The sequence below is a fragment of the Vanacampus margaritifer genome, chromosome 12 (assembly GCF_051991255.1).
Source record: "Vanacampus margaritifer isolate UIUO_Vmar chromosome 12, RoL_Vmar_1.0, whole genome shotgun sequence".
Lineage (NCBI taxonomy): Eukaryota > Metazoa > Chordata > Actinopteri > Syngnathiformes > Syngnathidae > Vanacampus > Vanacampus margaritifer.
In genome coordinates, this window is record NC_135443.1 from 8,198,231 (window position 1) to 8,215,952 (window position 17,722).

General features: G+C 38.8%; 1 protein-coding gene across 3 annotated transcripts in view; it reads left to right on the plus strand.

The window, feature by feature from the left end:
- ltbp1 (latent transforming growth factor beta binding protein 1) overlaps positions 1 to 12,795 on the plus strand; it is a 56,488-nt gene extending 43,693 nt beyond the window's left edge. For all 3 annotated transcript variants that reach the window (XM_077582282.1, XM_077582283.1, XM_077582284.1), the window contains 10 exons: positions 328 to 456; positions 4,465 to 4,602; positions 5,277 to 5,438; positions 5,712 to 5,801; positions 5,945 to 6,073; positions 7,061 to 7,201; positions 8,430 to 8,606; positions 9,069 to 9,221; positions 11,973 to 12,122; positions 12,259 to 12,795. In XM_077582282.1, coding sequence (XP_077438408.1) covers positions 328 to 456; positions 4,465 to 4,602; positions 5,277 to 5,438; positions 5,712 to 5,801; positions 5,945 to 6,073; positions 7,061 to 7,201; positions 8,430 to 8,606; positions 9,069 to 9,221; positions 11,973 to 12,122; positions 12,259 to 12,431 — 1,442 coding nt within the window. In that variant the 3' untranslated portion in view covers positions 12,432 to 12,795. The remainder of the gene's footprint in view (positions 1 to 327; positions 457 to 4,464; positions 4,603 to 5,276; positions 5,439 to 5,711; positions 5,802 to 5,944; positions 6,074 to 7,060; positions 7,202 to 8,429; positions 8,607 to 9,068; positions 9,222 to 11,972; positions 12,123 to 12,258) is intronic.
- The last annotated feature ends 4,927 nt before the right edge of the window (positions 12,796 to 17,722 follow it).

The following is a 17,722-nucleotide window of genomic DNA, read 5'->3' on the forward strand; positions in this document are numbered from 1 at the left end:
TGCCTATTTTATAACATTTACATTGAGAATGTTTAAAGAGAGAAATGCGAATGCCTCGATGAGAAAAGTTTATCAACTGTGTGGTGAGGGGTTTTAGAGCCTTAAAATATTTATAATAAATGTTAAACAAAGCTATAACTACTTTCCTTATTCAAGCATTTATAGTTGACGCAGATTCTCGGGAGTTATGAAGTAAATGACGCGATTGACGACGGCACGGGAGGAATTCGAATCAGTGTAACGAGTCGACAGTGACATACTGTTAAGAAATATGTTTGTAGACAATACACACATCTAATAATACACAAGTTCTCTTTTGATCAACAGATATTGATGAGTGTGGACTGAATGAGACTTTGTGTAGTCCTCATGGTTTCTGCGAGAATCGATTGGGTTCATTCCGATGCCTCTGCGACCAGGGTTACCAGGAAAGCCAAGATGGCCGAAGCTGTACGGGTGAGTGCCGCATCTTCCATTACGGTGCTTGTGAAGTGAAATGAAGGAGGTCGGCTACTTGTTTACGGCAGCTAGCCTTAAGATATCATACAAGTTGACCTCAGATTTGTTTGAATAGATATAAACATTTTACTTGTAAGAAATCACAAAAATGGAGCAACTGTGATTTGTTCTCATTTGAAATCCGCATGCCCTGCGATTGTCTGGCAACCAGTTCAGGGTGTACCCACCCTCGCCTACTGCCCGAAGCCAGCTGGGATAGGCTCCAGCACCCCCTCCTTCCCGCGACCTTTATGAGGGCAAGCGGTTAAGAAAATGGATGGATGGATGGATTGAAATCCACAAGTAGCCAGGCCAGAGTAATACCCCGCGATATAGCGAGGAATTAACAGAGGTGGGCATTCCATCAATACTGACGCAAGGTCCGTCAATCCGTCAATGACGGACGGCCATTTTGTTGACAATTGACGGGAAACTTCGAAAAATTGAAGAACTAAGCATTGACGTCCGTCAATGTAAACGGCCCATTTTGGTGACGGATTGACGACTGATGATCGACGGAACGTTGACTAATGCCCACTTCGAATGACAGAAACATTGACAGACGCTCATTTTGCGGCACAATCGACGGTTTGACCGTTTGGCTTGCAATACTGACGGACTGACGATGACGGAAGGGTGTCACGACTTTTTTTTTTCTTTTTCTTTTTCTGGAGAGCACAATATTGTTCATTCGGTAATTTTACCGATTTGACATGTCATCATCATTGCTCTCCCTTTTTTTTTTTGGAATGTGGGTGAGTAAGTGTATGTGCGTGTGTGCGTGCGTGTGTCCCGACTTTTGCCGATTGCCGAATGACGGACGCTCGAAATGAAGGTGACAGACTAATTTCATCCAGCACACTTGGCAATGTGTTGCTGCAAGCAGCTCGGCCTCCTCCAACCAAAAACGTTTGATTGGCAACTAGTCGACGTCACACTCTAAATGTCATTGAAGAGTACTAGAATCAATCAACTAGTCTGTACAATCTCTAGATCTGGTTACAGTGACCTTTCAGTAAAAAAAAAACTTTATTCGGTCTGGGTTGAGGTTATCATTCCTCACACATCAGCAAACTTTTGCGTAAGATGTGTCCTTTTGTTGATTTAGTACACGGAACATCCAGAGCTTCTTATTCAGACTGCTTACAAATTGTACATTGGAGTAGGAGGTTATGGATGCTGCAGCTTTCCCCCCGAGCTAATTGGAAACATGCTGCTCTGATTTACTCTTCGGCGCGATGAACCTTCCCACTTACCGCTATCCCAGTGGCAATTGACTTCACCGTAATCACCACAATGCTCTAATTCCATGCAGTGTGTGTTTTAAACACACAAACTTCCCATCTGTCATCTGGCAGTCCTGCTAGCTCGCACCTAAATTGGATCCAGCCAGCTGCCTCGGTCCCTGCCAAGCCTTCACTGCACTGCGGCTAGAACAGATGGACTCACTTACAAACAAGCACACCATCGTGCAGCGGCGGTGCACCGCTAACCATTTAGAATGCTTCTCGTCTAGCTGCCTTCCTTCCTTTCTGTCTATCTCTCTTCTCCTTGACACTTCTGGTTTCCATGATTTTTACCTCCCTTCATTGTCCACTTAATCTCGCTCTTCAGTCTCTCATGGTCTTCTTGTGGCTTACCCCGTTGCACCCTGTAAAATATCCATCAACATTTCCTTCTCAAATATCCTACATTCAATCTAAACATGCAATTTAATTACTGTAGAGGTTCCATGGCCTGCTGTCATGAGGACAAATCTGTCAAGAAAAACGCAGGAAGATTAACCGTGGCGGTCTGAATCAAGGTCGGCCACCTTAGGAACGCTCCATGAATTTCAAGTATTATTTTCTGGAAACGAGCACAAGCCTCGCATGTATGTCCGTTTGTTAAGTACAAAGAAGAGCAGAGATAACAAAAATAGTAGGCAACTAAACTCAAACGTGTTTCAAAAGGACAAAATACGAACGTCTGGTGGTCCCACTCGCCGTGTCTGTTAAAGAGCATCCCAGATGTTGATGATGATTAATGCTAGTTGGCACATTCCTCTTTTTGCACACAGCTGGCTGTGATTGACAGCAAACTACGATCTAAATAATGTTTACACTACGACGGCGTATTAGGGCCAAAAATGAATCTATATTTTTTAGAGTATGGGGGCAAAACTCGCAAATTGCCACTTTATAAAGTGCGAGAGAAAAACTCATGAATTTGGGACTTTTTAAAGTGGTACATTTACAACTTTATAAAGTGGCAGATTTGCGGCAGGGGGGGGGGCGGTCAGAAATTTACAAGAAATACACGTAGCATACTACTCGGATGTTTGTGCCAATACTTTTCGGTCGGGTTTTCAAATAAGGAGCTAGTAATTATTTTACCAGAGATTAATCATATGATGTTAAGCATTCGCTTTTTTAAGCGTTGGTTACGACCAGCGTCAAAGATGCCTCACTTTGCGAAGGTCCACACACTGAGGATCAAGCATTTAAGTTAATTTGTTAAAATATATATTTACTTGTATATTATTTACGTTTCCAGAACTATTATTCGCACATTCATACTTTTTTTTTTATTTTTTAAGTAGCTAAATTGATGTGTCGAATCTGCTGCTCTCCGCCATTCACTTTCATTTACCTAAAGTATGCTAGCTTCTGATTGGTTAGTGTTAATTAGCTGATAGGGGATCAGGAAGTTGTCACTCTAGCTGCCGTGGATGATGAGTAAAGTTTAAATTAAGAATGAATCCGTCTCCATCCTGCCTTTTCATTTTATAAACAGTGTCCCATCAACCACCAACGAATCCTCACATTATTAGACTATAGCTACGCTACGTGTATTTCTCGTAAGTTTCTAAGTTTTTATAAAGTGGCCAATTTGCGAGTTTTTTTTCTCTGAATACTGCTCCCACCCTCTAAAAAATATATATTTATAGGTGGCCCTAAGACGCCATCGCACTACACTACGAAAGCTTAGCTATGGTAAATAAACGAACCAAATGCTAATAATATGCTAATGCTAATGCTAATATGCCAGTAAAGCACTAACATGAAAATCGATATAAAGATGTACATAACGCTACTATTCCAACTCGCTAAGGAGGCGTGTACGATACTGAGCCGGTGGATGGCAGAGAGAAAAAGAAAAAAAACTCAATTAACATGAAAGCATCCTGTTGTAATTTTCATCATCCTTGACGTTTATACAACTTGATTGGAGTACTGTACTGTACACCATTTAATTTCAATTAATTTGATACGTTTTGGAAAGTGGCTATAAAGTCACCTAAGCATTGATTAAAGGGTATAAATATTTATGCCCATAAAATATTTGTATCTAGCAAACAGTTTTTCACTTTATCATTATGGGGTGTTGTGTCATAATTTTGAGGGTGGAATCCAATTTGGAATTAAGTGAAGGTCGCGAATATTTATGCAAGTCACTGTATATTACTATTATGGGAGGGAGGAATAATCAACAGCGTACTCATCAACAACGTGCCAGTTTTGTCAGACTTATCGTCAAGGTCGTGTTGACAAAAGGGACACTATTAGGAAGTGACAACTGCAGGAACAGGGAGCAAGTTCACGCCATTGAGCTATGTATGTAAATAATAAATCATTTCAAGATAAATTTGTTATGAACACTAGTTGCTGAAATGTTCACACTCAGCAACGTTGCTCCACCTATTTGCCCTCTGACTTTTCACTTTGTCTATACGCCTGCCTGTGGTTCTTGTGTGGTTCAATGCATGCATATGATACAAAATGGTAAAAATGCTGAATTTAACCTTGAAGTGACATTTCTGTTTCTGTTTCATTTTTGCCGTTTCTTACATATGACACATGATATGGCTAATATGGATTTTCCATGTTACAGTTGTGTTTGAATGACAGACAACAAAGCAAAGAAACGTGAGCATTTATTGACTTAATTTTTTTTATTTTTTTTTTTACTTTTTCTCCTCTCTAGATGTTAACGAGTGTGAACTGCTGAGTAGTGTCTGTGGAGAAGCTCAGTGCGTGAACACTGATGGTTCCTTCCTCTGCATGTGTCCCAGCGGCCAAGAGTATAATCTCATGGTCGCCAGATGTGAGCCCGTTCCCACAGGTGAATGATTTTCATCTTGTAAATAACGATGGACCTGGAAATGTTTGGAATGTGAATGATCATCATTTCTAATCTATCCTCCCAATGCCAAGAAAGTATTTAAATGTAGTTGTATAGAAAATGCTCATAAGGTCAAATGGATGTTCAGTTGTGTTTGTTTTCTCAATTTGGGTGAATTACAACGTTTAACCCTATTTATTGGAGTACTTATTGATCTTTTTGAACAAACAAACAACATTTTTGGGGGAAAATCAACTTCAACATATGACCTTTGATTTGTGTCATATTTGATACATCCGGTCACAGTGCTTTAAATTTGTACATTTATAACTGTCAAAAATATTATTATAAACAGACATATCAAACATATTAGTATTTCCAAAAATCTGAAATAATATTTCCAACTATTATTAATAAATATAAGTGTCTTTCCTTTCTCAATTGGGGCAATCCGGCAAAGTCGCTGGAAAAGCCTTCAGATGGGTGATGCTGCCCTCTAATGGATTATCCGTGCAATGCATGTGTCAGATTATATACGTCAGGGTTTTAATGGGGGTGAGGGGATATTATACTCATGAAATAGAGGGCTCAAAATGTCTTGTATTTAATGTGATACGTTTGGTGTTCTTGGGTTAATAATAAAGACACTTGACTTTCTACTCTTTGCCTTTCAGTGTCATCAGCAGAACATAAAGAGTGCTACTTCCACCTAAGCGATGAGAACTTGTGCGAGAATGTTCTAACCAGTCATGTCACCCTACAAGAGTGCTGTTGCACACTGGGAGCCGGTTGGGGTGACAACTGTGAGATTTATCCTTGTCCTGTCAACGGCACAGGTAAGTATTCTCGACTGGAAATAATAATGCAATATATCAGGTGAAAATAGCCCTATTTTAAAAATGATATTAAACTAAATCAAATTTGTTGAACTGCGAGGGTCATAGAAGATGCACATTCTCTCTTTTTTTTGGTGCTAATGTCGATGCATCTGCCCTCCCTCCACATCTTATATTGCGCACCGAATTTCCACGAGTTGAGCATGTTTTCAAGCAAGGTTTTTTTTTTTTTTGCGTGGTAGAATTAATGTCCAAATTTCTGCCCCATTTCAGACCAGTTCAACCAAATGTGTCCATCTGGAAAAGGATTTATCCCAAGTGGAGATTTGCTTTTTGAAGCCCCGACAGCCGAGAGCTACAAAAGTAAGTCAAGAAAACAAATCTTTGACCAAAACGCCAGATGAATTTCCAAATGATTGTTACCATGACAATTCTTTCACGTAAACATTTCGCAAAACCCACATCAAGCAAGTTGCATATTGTAATAATTGAGGTGCTTTTTCCAGATGCAGACGAGTGCACATTGTTTGGCCAGGAGGTGTGCAAAGGAGGCTTCTGTCAGGACACTGTGGGCGGTTACGAGTGTTACTGCAAGACGGGGCAGGACTACGACCCCACCAAACTGGAGTGCAGAGGTGTGCAATAAACTCTTTTCCTCCAATACACTCTATGAGATTTTACAGCTGTGATACAGTCAAAGGTTCGGGGGTTCAAATCTCAAATGTGTGACTGTGAATGTGATTGGCCTTTTGGCCCACCACTCGCCCAAAGTCAGCCGGATAAACTACAGCTCAATGGATAAGCGATGGATAGATTGATTGATTGTTTGTTTTTTTATTAAACCCTGGAGAACCCACGGGGTCAAATTTGGCCCCTATAAATTCTGCTACTCAAATAACAAAGACCTTTTTTTTTTTTTTACAAATTTAACTTCAAAAGTCCAGAGTGCCACTTCTGACCCCTGCATGGGGCCATCTAGTGGATGAATATTGCACTTACATGAGCCAGAGTGGTGGTGACAAGATGGCTAAAATGCAGCAAATAAAACAAAAACAATTATATTGTTCAATGTAGCTGTGTATTTAATTGATTATTTTTCTTAAAATCTAAATAGTTTACTGACAGTTTTTGTTATTAGAGTTTTCGAAATAATACCCCTAAATCCCAAAGGGTCAAATTTCGCCCTAATCCTACATTAGGGAATAAATTGAAAAAACATATATTTTGGTGTTCAGTGAATTCATAGCAGTCATTTAATGTATAATTCATAATTTTCAAAAGAAGAAAAGGGTTCTTGGGTTCTCCAGGGTTAAACATTTTATTTATATTTTCTTTTTTGTAAACAGTGAGATATACAGTGAACATGGTTAACACTAAACATACATTACAACAACTTAACATATAGACATATGGCCCAATAAAAATTTTTTTTAGAATGATTGGTTGATGATTGGTAATGAAGAAACTGATAATCTGGATTTCTCGAGGATGATATTATATTAGACCATACATAACTTCAGTCATGTCATGATTTCCCCCCAAAAATAAATAAAAAAATAGTGTGTGAAGTTGTTTCACAAAATAATGCAAGTTTTGTTTTGTCTCTGATTCTTTTCTGGTAGACATAAATGAATGCCTTGATGAGTCGGTGTGTGTTGGAGCTCAGTGTTTGAACACCGAAGGCTCATATGTTTGTTTCTGTAATCATCCTATGGTGCTGGATCCCAACAGTAACAGCTGCATCTTTGTTCCTGACATAGCAGGTGAGACAAAAAAAAAATCTTACAACAATAATTATCAAATGCTTTTGTGCACATATTTTGGATCTATGTTCAGAAGAAATAGGGATACCGTGGGTAAGTTGTCACATTGCAAATTTCTTCTCCACCAGAGGGCGCGACGAAAAAGTGTAATACTATTTTTCTTTGTATAAATGGTCAAGGGTTGTGTACTGTCTGAGAAGAGGATAACACATTGTGAGCTGAGATGAGTGCCAGTTATCTGTTTTGCGCAACCCAAAGTGAAAATGTTCACCTTCATATATTTTAAAACAGGCGTCGTACATAGACAAATTCTAGCAGCAAATCATGTGGACTCGTTAGAGGAGAGATTCAGGCATCATGTCTTGCGTCAGTCTCTGCTCTGTTTTAAGATAACTTTAAACGAGCGCAAGTATTAGCCAACATGGTAGTTTGGGGCAACTTGTCTCAGTCATTTGGGGGTTTGTTGTCACATATGCAAAGTATGGGCCAGTGAAAAATGCACCTGTGAAAACTCTGTTTACGTATGCCAGAATTGTTCTTCAGATGATGAATCTGGAGAGTGAGGAAATTAGTTAGCCGGGATTTGTTTCATTGTTTAAAAATGAATTTTCCAGTTGTTGGAACTACAGTATGCTCACATGTCAGCACTGATTTAAGTTTCATGATGAACCATCCATCCATTAACCAAAATGTTTTTGTTTGATTAAATTCAATTTAATCTCAAATTTCCAGTTTAAGGCAAGCAAAACAGGCCTTTGAGGCTGAGAGCTTTGACCTACTTGCCAGAAGTTCCTGAGAAACTATTTCATAAAATTGTGGGTTAAAGTTTGCTCAACGACTATGGTAAATTTTCAAGATCAATGATAAACAATATTTCTGGCTGTAAAAACAAACAAAACAAAAAAAGGAGACAAAGGATAAATGTGTCCTTGTTTTATCAGTTGCAAAATCCAATGTGACATCTTACCCCATATAGTGTGACAACTTACCCTGGTGGGGCAACATGTCACATGTTCACTCCCTCTATTTGATGCCTTAAAATTCTGCACCGACACAAAGTATGACAATGAAATGAATAAAAAAATATATATACCTATGACTTTGGTCTTTCATCTGGTATACATTTTGTTTATATTTGATGATTGATTCCAAGAAATATATAAAAGTAAAAAAGTGATACATCTAGCCCCGGTCTCCCCTAACATGTGTTTTTGTCCCTGCCCCCCAGACCAACATGAGGTGGGCCAGACAGACTTCCAGGGTATCTGCTGGCAGAAGGTGACAGAATCCATGACATGCACTCTGCCGCTGGGTCACGACAGGAAGACAACATTCACAGAGTGCTGCTGTCTCTTTGGAGAGGCCTGGGGGATGGACTGTGCCTTATGCCCGCCCAAAAACACAGGTACGGTATACAATGTCATAAACAGTACATTTTTACAGCTATGTGGCGCAGGTCCAAATTAAACCATGCCCCATGATCTGTGATTTATTATCTTACTGCACATTAATTACAAAATGGACCCATCAAAAGACCTTTTTGGTTCATCCTGGATCTTGTACCAGTCATCTGCAATAGTTTTCAGACTGGATTCGGGTTCGAATTTCCCGCCCTCTGTCTGTGGATGTGACATCATGTGCGCGTTGTGTACGTGAAGAAGCGGGTGTGTAGTTTCATTTTTCGGCCACAGGTGGCAGTCACGATTCCAAATTCAATTTTGCTTGATTGACAAATGTAATCCACTTTCGAACGAGCATCCAGCTTTTGCTCAGTCTAAAAGGTACCCGTGACAGCGCGCCCATATTTGTAAGCGCTGACGTAGCAGCCTGTTATTTCTGTCTTTTTCTTTTTTTTTTTGCTTTCTAGGTGATTATGCGTCCATGTGCAACCTTGCCGGGCGGCATCCTTACGGCCGCGATGCCCTTGTCGCCGGTCCAGTCCATGAATATGAAGTCAGCCCAGATTATTCACCATCACCTGAGGAGCATCCTGCTTTGCCATTTTATGACAATGAGGAATGTAAGTAGTTTCATTTTGTTTTTGTACAAGAAGAAAATCATAAAGACAAAATTTTCGACTTGAGTCTTTTTACTCAATAAATGTAAACCGGGTTGTGAGGGTTACTTTAAAAATGTAATCCAAGTACCATTATAATATAACTAGATTACTAATAATAATAGTCATGCATCCTATTTATATAGCACCATTCACACACCAGTGTGAGTTACTTTTAATTACTTTCAAATTGCTCCGGTAAAAAAAAAAAGAAGAAGAAATTAAATATCAATATGATTTATGGAATGCATGAAGAAGCCGGATTTTCCAAAATTCTAATTTAAAACAAAAGAATTGTGATGCAGACATACTGGATGGATGGATGGTGAGATAGCAAAATAGCTAGCTAGATAGATGGATGGATGGATGGATGGATGGATGGATAGATAGATAGATAGATAGATAGATAGATAGATAGATAGATAGATAGATAGATAGATAGATAGATAGATAGATAGATAGATAGATAGATAGAGTAGATAGATGGATGGATGGATGGATGGATGGATCGATCATTTTTTGGACATTGCCACATTTGTTCCAAGTGTAATTGAAAAAGAAGACAACTGGGTCAGGAAACCTTTTCAGTTAGTTTTAAACCCCCCACGCCCGTCTCATTCACTCACACACACACACACAAATTTGCGGTACTATCTTTGTGGGGCCATCCCATTGACATAATGTATTTCCTAGCTCCTTACTTAATGCATTAAAAGTAATTGCAGTGACATTTTGGGGATATAATATACATAGTATTTCATTACTTCTCAATCTTGAATGTAAACAATATTCCGTTTCTGGGATCACAATCAAATGTAGCTGTACCTGTTCCTGTTACACACACTCAGCCATCTTATGTGTGTCTACTTTATAGTTTTATCTGAGTGCTTCCACTGAGCACTCGATGAATGTTTAGAAGGGACCGAGTTAGCATGCAGCTTTCTTTCCCTCTGGCCACAAACGTGACCAAAAAGTTGTCGAGTGCTTTGCTGCCATCTTGTGTAAGTGATGTTGCAGTTTGCTGACGTTCCTTATCAGCCATTAAGATCTGACCAAATCTGTCTCAATCAGTCACGGTCAAATATCATTAGCCAGCCATCACAAATAATCAGTAGTCATTGCTAGTGCAGTGACGTGCACATAGATTTTTTTTCAAGTGGCATTGGCTGTATTCCCAGACAATATCCTACGCTCAATTGTCCCTTAACAAACTGAAGATCCATGCAGAGTATACTTTCTCACCCTGATTTTTCATGATACTTTTCTTTTTCTTTTCATTTTGAGTTTTGCTTTTTAAATTCAGAGTTGTTTTAGTGAGTTTTTAGTCGGTTCTTCAATTTTGATCAGATCTTTTTTTTTTGTATCGCCCTTTTAGTTTTTTATTAGTTTTAGTATTAGGTTTAGTTTTTATCGTTTAAAAAAATAATAATAATAATTAAAGAAATTTAAAAAAGTATTTTGTATTAAAGTAAACAACAATTTTTGCATAGCCATAAAGTAATATTAAAATTAATCTAGTACATTTAAAATCAAGCCTGAAAACTGAAAAAATTATGAAATTGACAAAGACAATAATGGACAACATTTTTGCTATAATCACTTTCGGATTTAAACCTAAAATGTAATTGCAGTTATTGTTGTGCTGACTTGACAGTTTGTGTTTTTGTTGAACATCTGAATTTAAAAAAAAAAGGGTTTGAATCTCAGATCCGGCTATTCACTTTGGAGTTAATATGGTCTCCTTGTAGTGTGCTTGCTTCTTTCTTTTTTTTCTCCGGTTCTGCCCACATTCCACACATGCATGTTAAGCTCATTGAAGATTCAAAATATTCCAACAGTGTGACTGTGAGTGTGAATGAGCTTGTTTAGTTGCCGGCAATAACCCTTTTAAAATCCGAATATTGCCAATACTCAGATTTTGAAACACAAATATTCTTTTATTCGGATTTTTAAAAACCGTAATGTAGTAGAATGCAATTTTCAAATTCTGCTTCGACTCATACCGACAACCAAATTTCAGGCAGTCCTAATAGCATTAACTCATTCACTGCCATTGGAGGCTATAGACGTCAAAAATTAATTTGAACTATTTCTATAAGTTGTTAACAATTATATTAAAACCTAGATTTATTTTTGTACATTTAGAACGGATATCAAATTTGTGATTAATCGTGAGTTAACTAGTGAAGTCATGCGATTAATTACGGAAAAAATTTAATCGCCTGACGCCCCTAATTTTTAATAATCTTTTCTTCTTAGTTTCACATTTTTTCCACTTTTATTAACAAGAGTATGAAAACCTAGAAAAAAATGTATTGTACATTTAGAACAGATATAAAATTTGTGATCACTCTTGAGTTAACTAGTGAAGTCATTTGGTTAATTACAATTTAAAAAAATAATCACCTGATGCCCCTAATTTAAAAAAAAGAAAACAAATATTATTTAAAAAATAAGGCGTCAGATGATTAGTTTTTTTTTTAATTATAATTAATCGCATGACTTCAATAGTTAACTCACAATTAATCACCAATTTTATATCTGTTCTAAATGTATTATATTTTTTTCTAGGTTTTCATACTCTTCTTAACAAAAGTGGAAAAAATGTGAAACTAATAGCAATAGTTCAAATGAACTTTTGACGTCTTTCGCCGTCAATGGCAGTTAATGAGTTAATAAAAAAAAATAAAAATTTTGTCATCATATATGTGACAGATCCATTCAAGGCATTTGAGGGCTTGCGAGCGGAGGAGTGCGGGATACTGAACGGCTGTGAAAACGGCCGATGTGTTCGAGTCCAAGAGGGTTACACCTGTGAGTGCTTCGACGGTTACACGCTGGACCCGCCCCGCATGGCCTGCGTTGGTAAGACAGCAGTTCAACACAAACACACTGAACAGCGTCATTCCACCAAAATGTGAAATGACGTTCATATATGTAAGTTATGACTGAAGCGTCTCTCTTCGCTTGCACCCCACCCCCACCCCCACCCCCACCCCAGATGTGAACGAGTGTTCGGAACTCAACGAGCGCATGTCACTGTGCAAAAACGCAAGATGCATCAACACAGTGGGTTCGTACCGGTGTGTTTGCCTTCCGGGCTTCACTCCCTCTGAAAAGCCAAACTATTGTGTGGAGACGGTAACAGGCCAAACATCAGCACACACACAGTGAGTGTGGATTGACTGGACTGGGCCACGAGAGACTCTGAAACCACACACGCACGCACGCACACGCACACGCACACATCTCCCCGAGAACAGCAGCAAAAAAAAAGTTCTCTGATTCAATCGATAACATTATTGATTTTTTTTTTTTTTCCCTGGTTAGGTTTCTGGCAATTTCCCCAAATTGCAAAACCCTTCAAATGTATCTGAACATTGCACTCTTCCGAGTCTCATTCTCTTGCTGCATTCCCCGTCTGCGCATTGTTTGTGTTCTGACTGACTTCTTTCTATTTAATAGATTTGAATTATATATGATCTTTTTTCATACGAAATGTGAGTATTTTTAAATAAACTTAAAATGTATTATCTTATAGCTGGTACATTATTATGACTATAAATATTCCATTACAAATGCTTTGTTTCTATAAAAGAAAGTTTCTCGATATCACATAACGGAGAATTTTTCAAGGGTCGCACTGCTGCCATCATTAAAATTATATTACCCGATTATATTACATTTCACTTGCCTTTTAGCGCCAACAGTAAGCGCTAACTAATTTTGGAATGTTATCCATTTTGAACGCAAAAGCTGTAAACCAAACAAGTAATTATTTGACCCAATACTGTCAAAAGGTCAACACTTGACTAAAACTTAATGTTATGTAATTATAGTCCATGCGTGCAATTCTATGCAGTTGACCTTCAAACTAAAACGGATCCATTTATGGATGGGACTAAAATTTGTTATTCGAGTGCATCTTATTGTGTTCAACATACTTCACTCACTTTTTGTTGGTGATACGTTCCACGAACATGTGACTTTGTAAATCAATTGGTTAAAAAAAAATACAAAGATTGAAATGACTATGCCGAGGTGAAAAATTCTCATCAAGGGTTGAAATAGAAATCTTCACCAGGTTGCAAAGTGCTTTTTTCCCCAAACAAAAAAGAATACAGTTGTACTTGGATACATTTCTTCTCCTATGATTTGATGATGTGGCCTTTTCTTCAATCGAAATATATATTTTTAAATGAACTAATGCAGTGATATCAAACTCTTTTTTTTTATTGCCACACATAGTTATGGTTTCCCATACAGGGCCTTTAAGACTGTGAACCAAAATTAAAACAGTTTCAGGGTTTTTTTACGTTCCCGACCCGGATTCCCCAACACTGCCTATGCACAACAAATTGATGGTCAAATAGGTTTGAAAAACAGAAGCCATTTTTTTCAAGGTTTGCTCAAATGTTGTTCAAATTGCCTCAGTACCAATAAGCTCTGAAATACTTTGCATTATATTTGTGCGTTGTCTCCAGAAAAAAATAACAAATAAAAAAAATATTTGTGCATTGTCACAAAACCTCACTTGTCCTGCAGTACGTGACAGAATGACACTTAAGAGGTGCGAGGACAAAAAAGGAAATCAGTCATTAAGCGCGACAGGCTGCGATGTTGGGCGGAGCGGACATCTTGGAGTTTGATCTTGCCGACTTTAGTATATTCAAAACCCCAGGGAATTTGTGTATGAGTTTTCAAAAAGGGACAAAGTCCCAGAATTGAAACATATGGTTCTATGCTTTTTTTTTTTTTCATTTTGTAAATGTAAATGAAACGAGACCAACTGATTATGAGTGAGCCACTGTTTGTGGTATCTTGCCAGATGCATAGACAACTGCGTCATCCATGGACATTGCTTAGCCTTTAACTCATTCACTGCCATTGACGGCTATATACGTCAAAAATTCTTTTGAACTATTTCTATTATTTTAACATTTTTCCCTCTTTTGTTAACAAGAGTATGAAAACCTAGGAAAAAAATATTGTACATTTAGAACAGATATCAAATTTGTGATTAATTGTGAGTTAGCTAGTGAAGTCATGTGATTAATTATGATTAAAAAATTTAATTGCCCTAATTTTTATTAAAATGTTCTTCTTCTTTTTTTAAAAAAAGAAGAAAATATTATTTAAAAAATAATAATAATTAAAATTACTTTTAAAAAAAGAAAAGAAGAAGAAGACGAAAACATTATTAAAAATGAGGGGCGTCAGGCGATTAAATTGTTTCCGTAATTAATCACATGACTTCACTAGTTAACTCACGATTAATCACAAATGTTATATCTGTTCTAAATGTACAAAAATAAATCTAGATTTTAATACAATTGTTAACAAAAGTGAAAAAAAAAAAACTAATAGAAATAGTTCAAATGAATTTCTGACGTCTATAGCCATCAATGGCAGTGAATGAGTTAAGTTTAATGCTAATGCTAACACCAAATGGGAAATGCCATGAAGAGCATCTGTGTGACGGCACGCTTTGACAGAAGCTCCTATCAAGTCACATTTTAGTCTGCCAAACCATACCAGACTAGAGTTTTTATCATCAACCACAAGTATTACCATTACGCAAGATCGTTATCTAGTAGCGGTGCGAGTCTGCGAGATGTACTCAGCAGCTGTCCAGCACCTAACCTTTGTTTCCAGTGAATGGACAATCTATTAATAGATGCAAAATGTGACCGAGTGAGAGAGCGCGCGCGAGGAAGTTACTGGAGTTCAACTCTTCATGTGGTCATTTTTTTGTCTCTGTGAGCACAGAAAACAGAGGATTATGGGATGGATGGCAGTTTGCGTGGCTCGGTAAAAAGGTTCAGTAAGTAGAAGTTCTGCATGCCGAGCAACAATAATAACATTGGAGCTCTTTTACAATGAAAATGCTGTGAAGTCCGAGTCATGCTCAGTTTACTGTTCTGGTCAGAATATACAGTTGGGTTAAAAGTAACCCAATTATGGATCAAAAAATGGACCGATCCACGTTATGGATCAATTTGACCCAACTGTCTGGGTTGTTTTATAGAAAATAACCCAATTTTTGGACCCAAGTAAAGGATCTGATCAATATTTATGAGTTACGCCGAAAGACCCATTTCTTGACTCAAAATTGGGTTAAATCGACCCAAGTAGAGGATCGGTCCATTTTCGGACCCATAGTTGGGTTATTTTTGACCCAACAGTTTTTAGAGAGTCAGGATAGAAATGATGTGAATATTTGGGACATGGATTTTTAATTGTATGTTGCGTGCCATTCAAAATCCCTATTGTGTAATACAGTGGTGTCAAACTCCGGTCCTCGAGGGCCGGAGTCCTGCAGGTTTCGGAGGTTTCCCTCTTCAAACACAAGCTGATTCCAATCAGCAGGATCGGTTATCGGGCTTATGCAGAGCTTGCTGATGAGCTGGTCATATATCAGCTGTGTTGGCGAAGAGAAACATCCAAAACCTGCAGGACTCCGCCCCTCGAGGACCGGAGTTTGACACCTATGGTGTAATAGAGTGGTGCCCCAGTCCGGTCCTCGAGAGCCCGTTTTTCCATGTTTCCCTCCTGCAGCGCAGTTGAATCTAATGACCCATTTCTTGACTCAAAGTTGGGTTAAATCGACCCAAGTAGAGGATCGGTCCATTTTCGACCCATAGTTGGATTATTTTTGACCCAACAGTTTTTAGAGTGTCAGGATAGAAATGATGCAAATATTTGGAACATGGATTTTTAATTGTATGTTACATGCCATTCAAAATCCCTATTGTGTAATACAGTGGTGTCAAACTCTGGTCCTCGAGGGCCCTACTCCTGCAGGTTTTGGAGGTTTCCCTCTTCCAACACAAGCTGATTCCAATCAGCAGGATCGGTTATCAGGCTTATGCAGAGCTTGCTGATGAGCTGGTCATATATCAGCTGTGTTGGAGAAGGGAAACATCCAAAACCTGCAGCACTCCGGCCCTCGAGGACTGGAGTTTGACACCTATGGTGTAATAGACTGGTGCCCAAGTCCGGTCCTCGAGAGCCCGTTTTTCCATGTTTCCCTCCTGCAGCGCAGTTGAATCTAATGACCCATTTCTTGACTCAAAGTTGGGTTAAATCGACCCAAGTAGAGGATCGGTCCATTTTCGACCCATAGTTGGGTTCTTTTTGACCCAACAGTTTTTAGAGTGTCAGGATAGAAATTATGCAAATATTTGGAACATGGATTTTTAATTGTTGCGTGCCATTCAAAATCCCTATTGTGTAATACAGTGGTGTCAAACTCCGCTCCTCGAGGGCCCTACTCCTGCAGGTTTTGGAGGTTTCCCTCTTCCAACATAAGCTGATTCCAATCAGCAGGATCGGTTATCAGGCTTATGCAGACCTTGCTGATGAGCTGGTCATATATCAGCTGTGTTGGAGAAGGGAAACATCCAAAACCTGCAGCACTCTGTTCCTCGAGGACCGGAGTTTGACACCTATGGTGTAATAGAGTGGTGCCCAAGTCCGGTCCTCGAGAGCCCGTTTTTCCATGTTTCCCTCCTGCAGGGCAGTTGAATCTAATGACCCATTTCTTGACTCAAAGTTGGGTTGAATTGACCCAAGTAGAGGATCGGTCCATTTTCGGACCCATAGTTGGGTTATTTTTGACCCAACATTTTTTTGAGTGTCCGGATAGAAATGATGCGAATATTTGGAACATGGATTTTTAATTGTATGTTGCATGCCATTCAAAATCCCTATTGTGTAATACAGTGGTGTCAAACTCCGGTCCTCGAGGGCCCTACTCCTGCAGGTTTTGGAGGTTTCCCTCTTCCAACACAAGCTGATTCCAATCAGCAGGATCGGTTATCAGGCTTATGCAGAGCTTGCTGATGAGCTGATCATATATCAGCTGTGTTGGAGAAGGGAAACATCCAAAACCTGCAGGACTCCGGTCCTCGAGGACCGGAGTTTGACACCACTGTATCGAGAGCCCGTTTTCCATGTTTCCCCACCTCCAGCGCAGCTGAATCTAATGATCAGATCATCAGTAAGCGTGGCAGAAGCCTGATAACGATCCTGATCATGAATCAGGGGTGTTAGTGGAGGGGGCTGGATAGGGGCTCTCGAGGACCCAACTTGTAATATCACCGAGAAATTTAGATGCGCTTGTGTGACATGTCATAACAATTCTTAGTCTGATGCAGAAATGTTAGTATTCATTTTATTGTAGGTGAGTATTAAATAGAATCGTTTTGGGTTTTTTTCTCTCTTTTTTTCCTTTTCTTTTTTAAAAAAAAAAATAGAATCGGTTTTGTGACGGCAAGTAAACGGAGCAAATGTGAATTTTGGCCTCACCAATTAATCTTACACGCCATTTTGGGAATCTGTGAGGAAAGTTCCACATTAGAAGGGCAGAGATGAGATTGGAACTCTCAACCTGTCAACTGTGAAGTGAACCACTGCATCACTGTGCTGCTGGATTGGTAATCAATGAGCAAAATGGGCCTCCA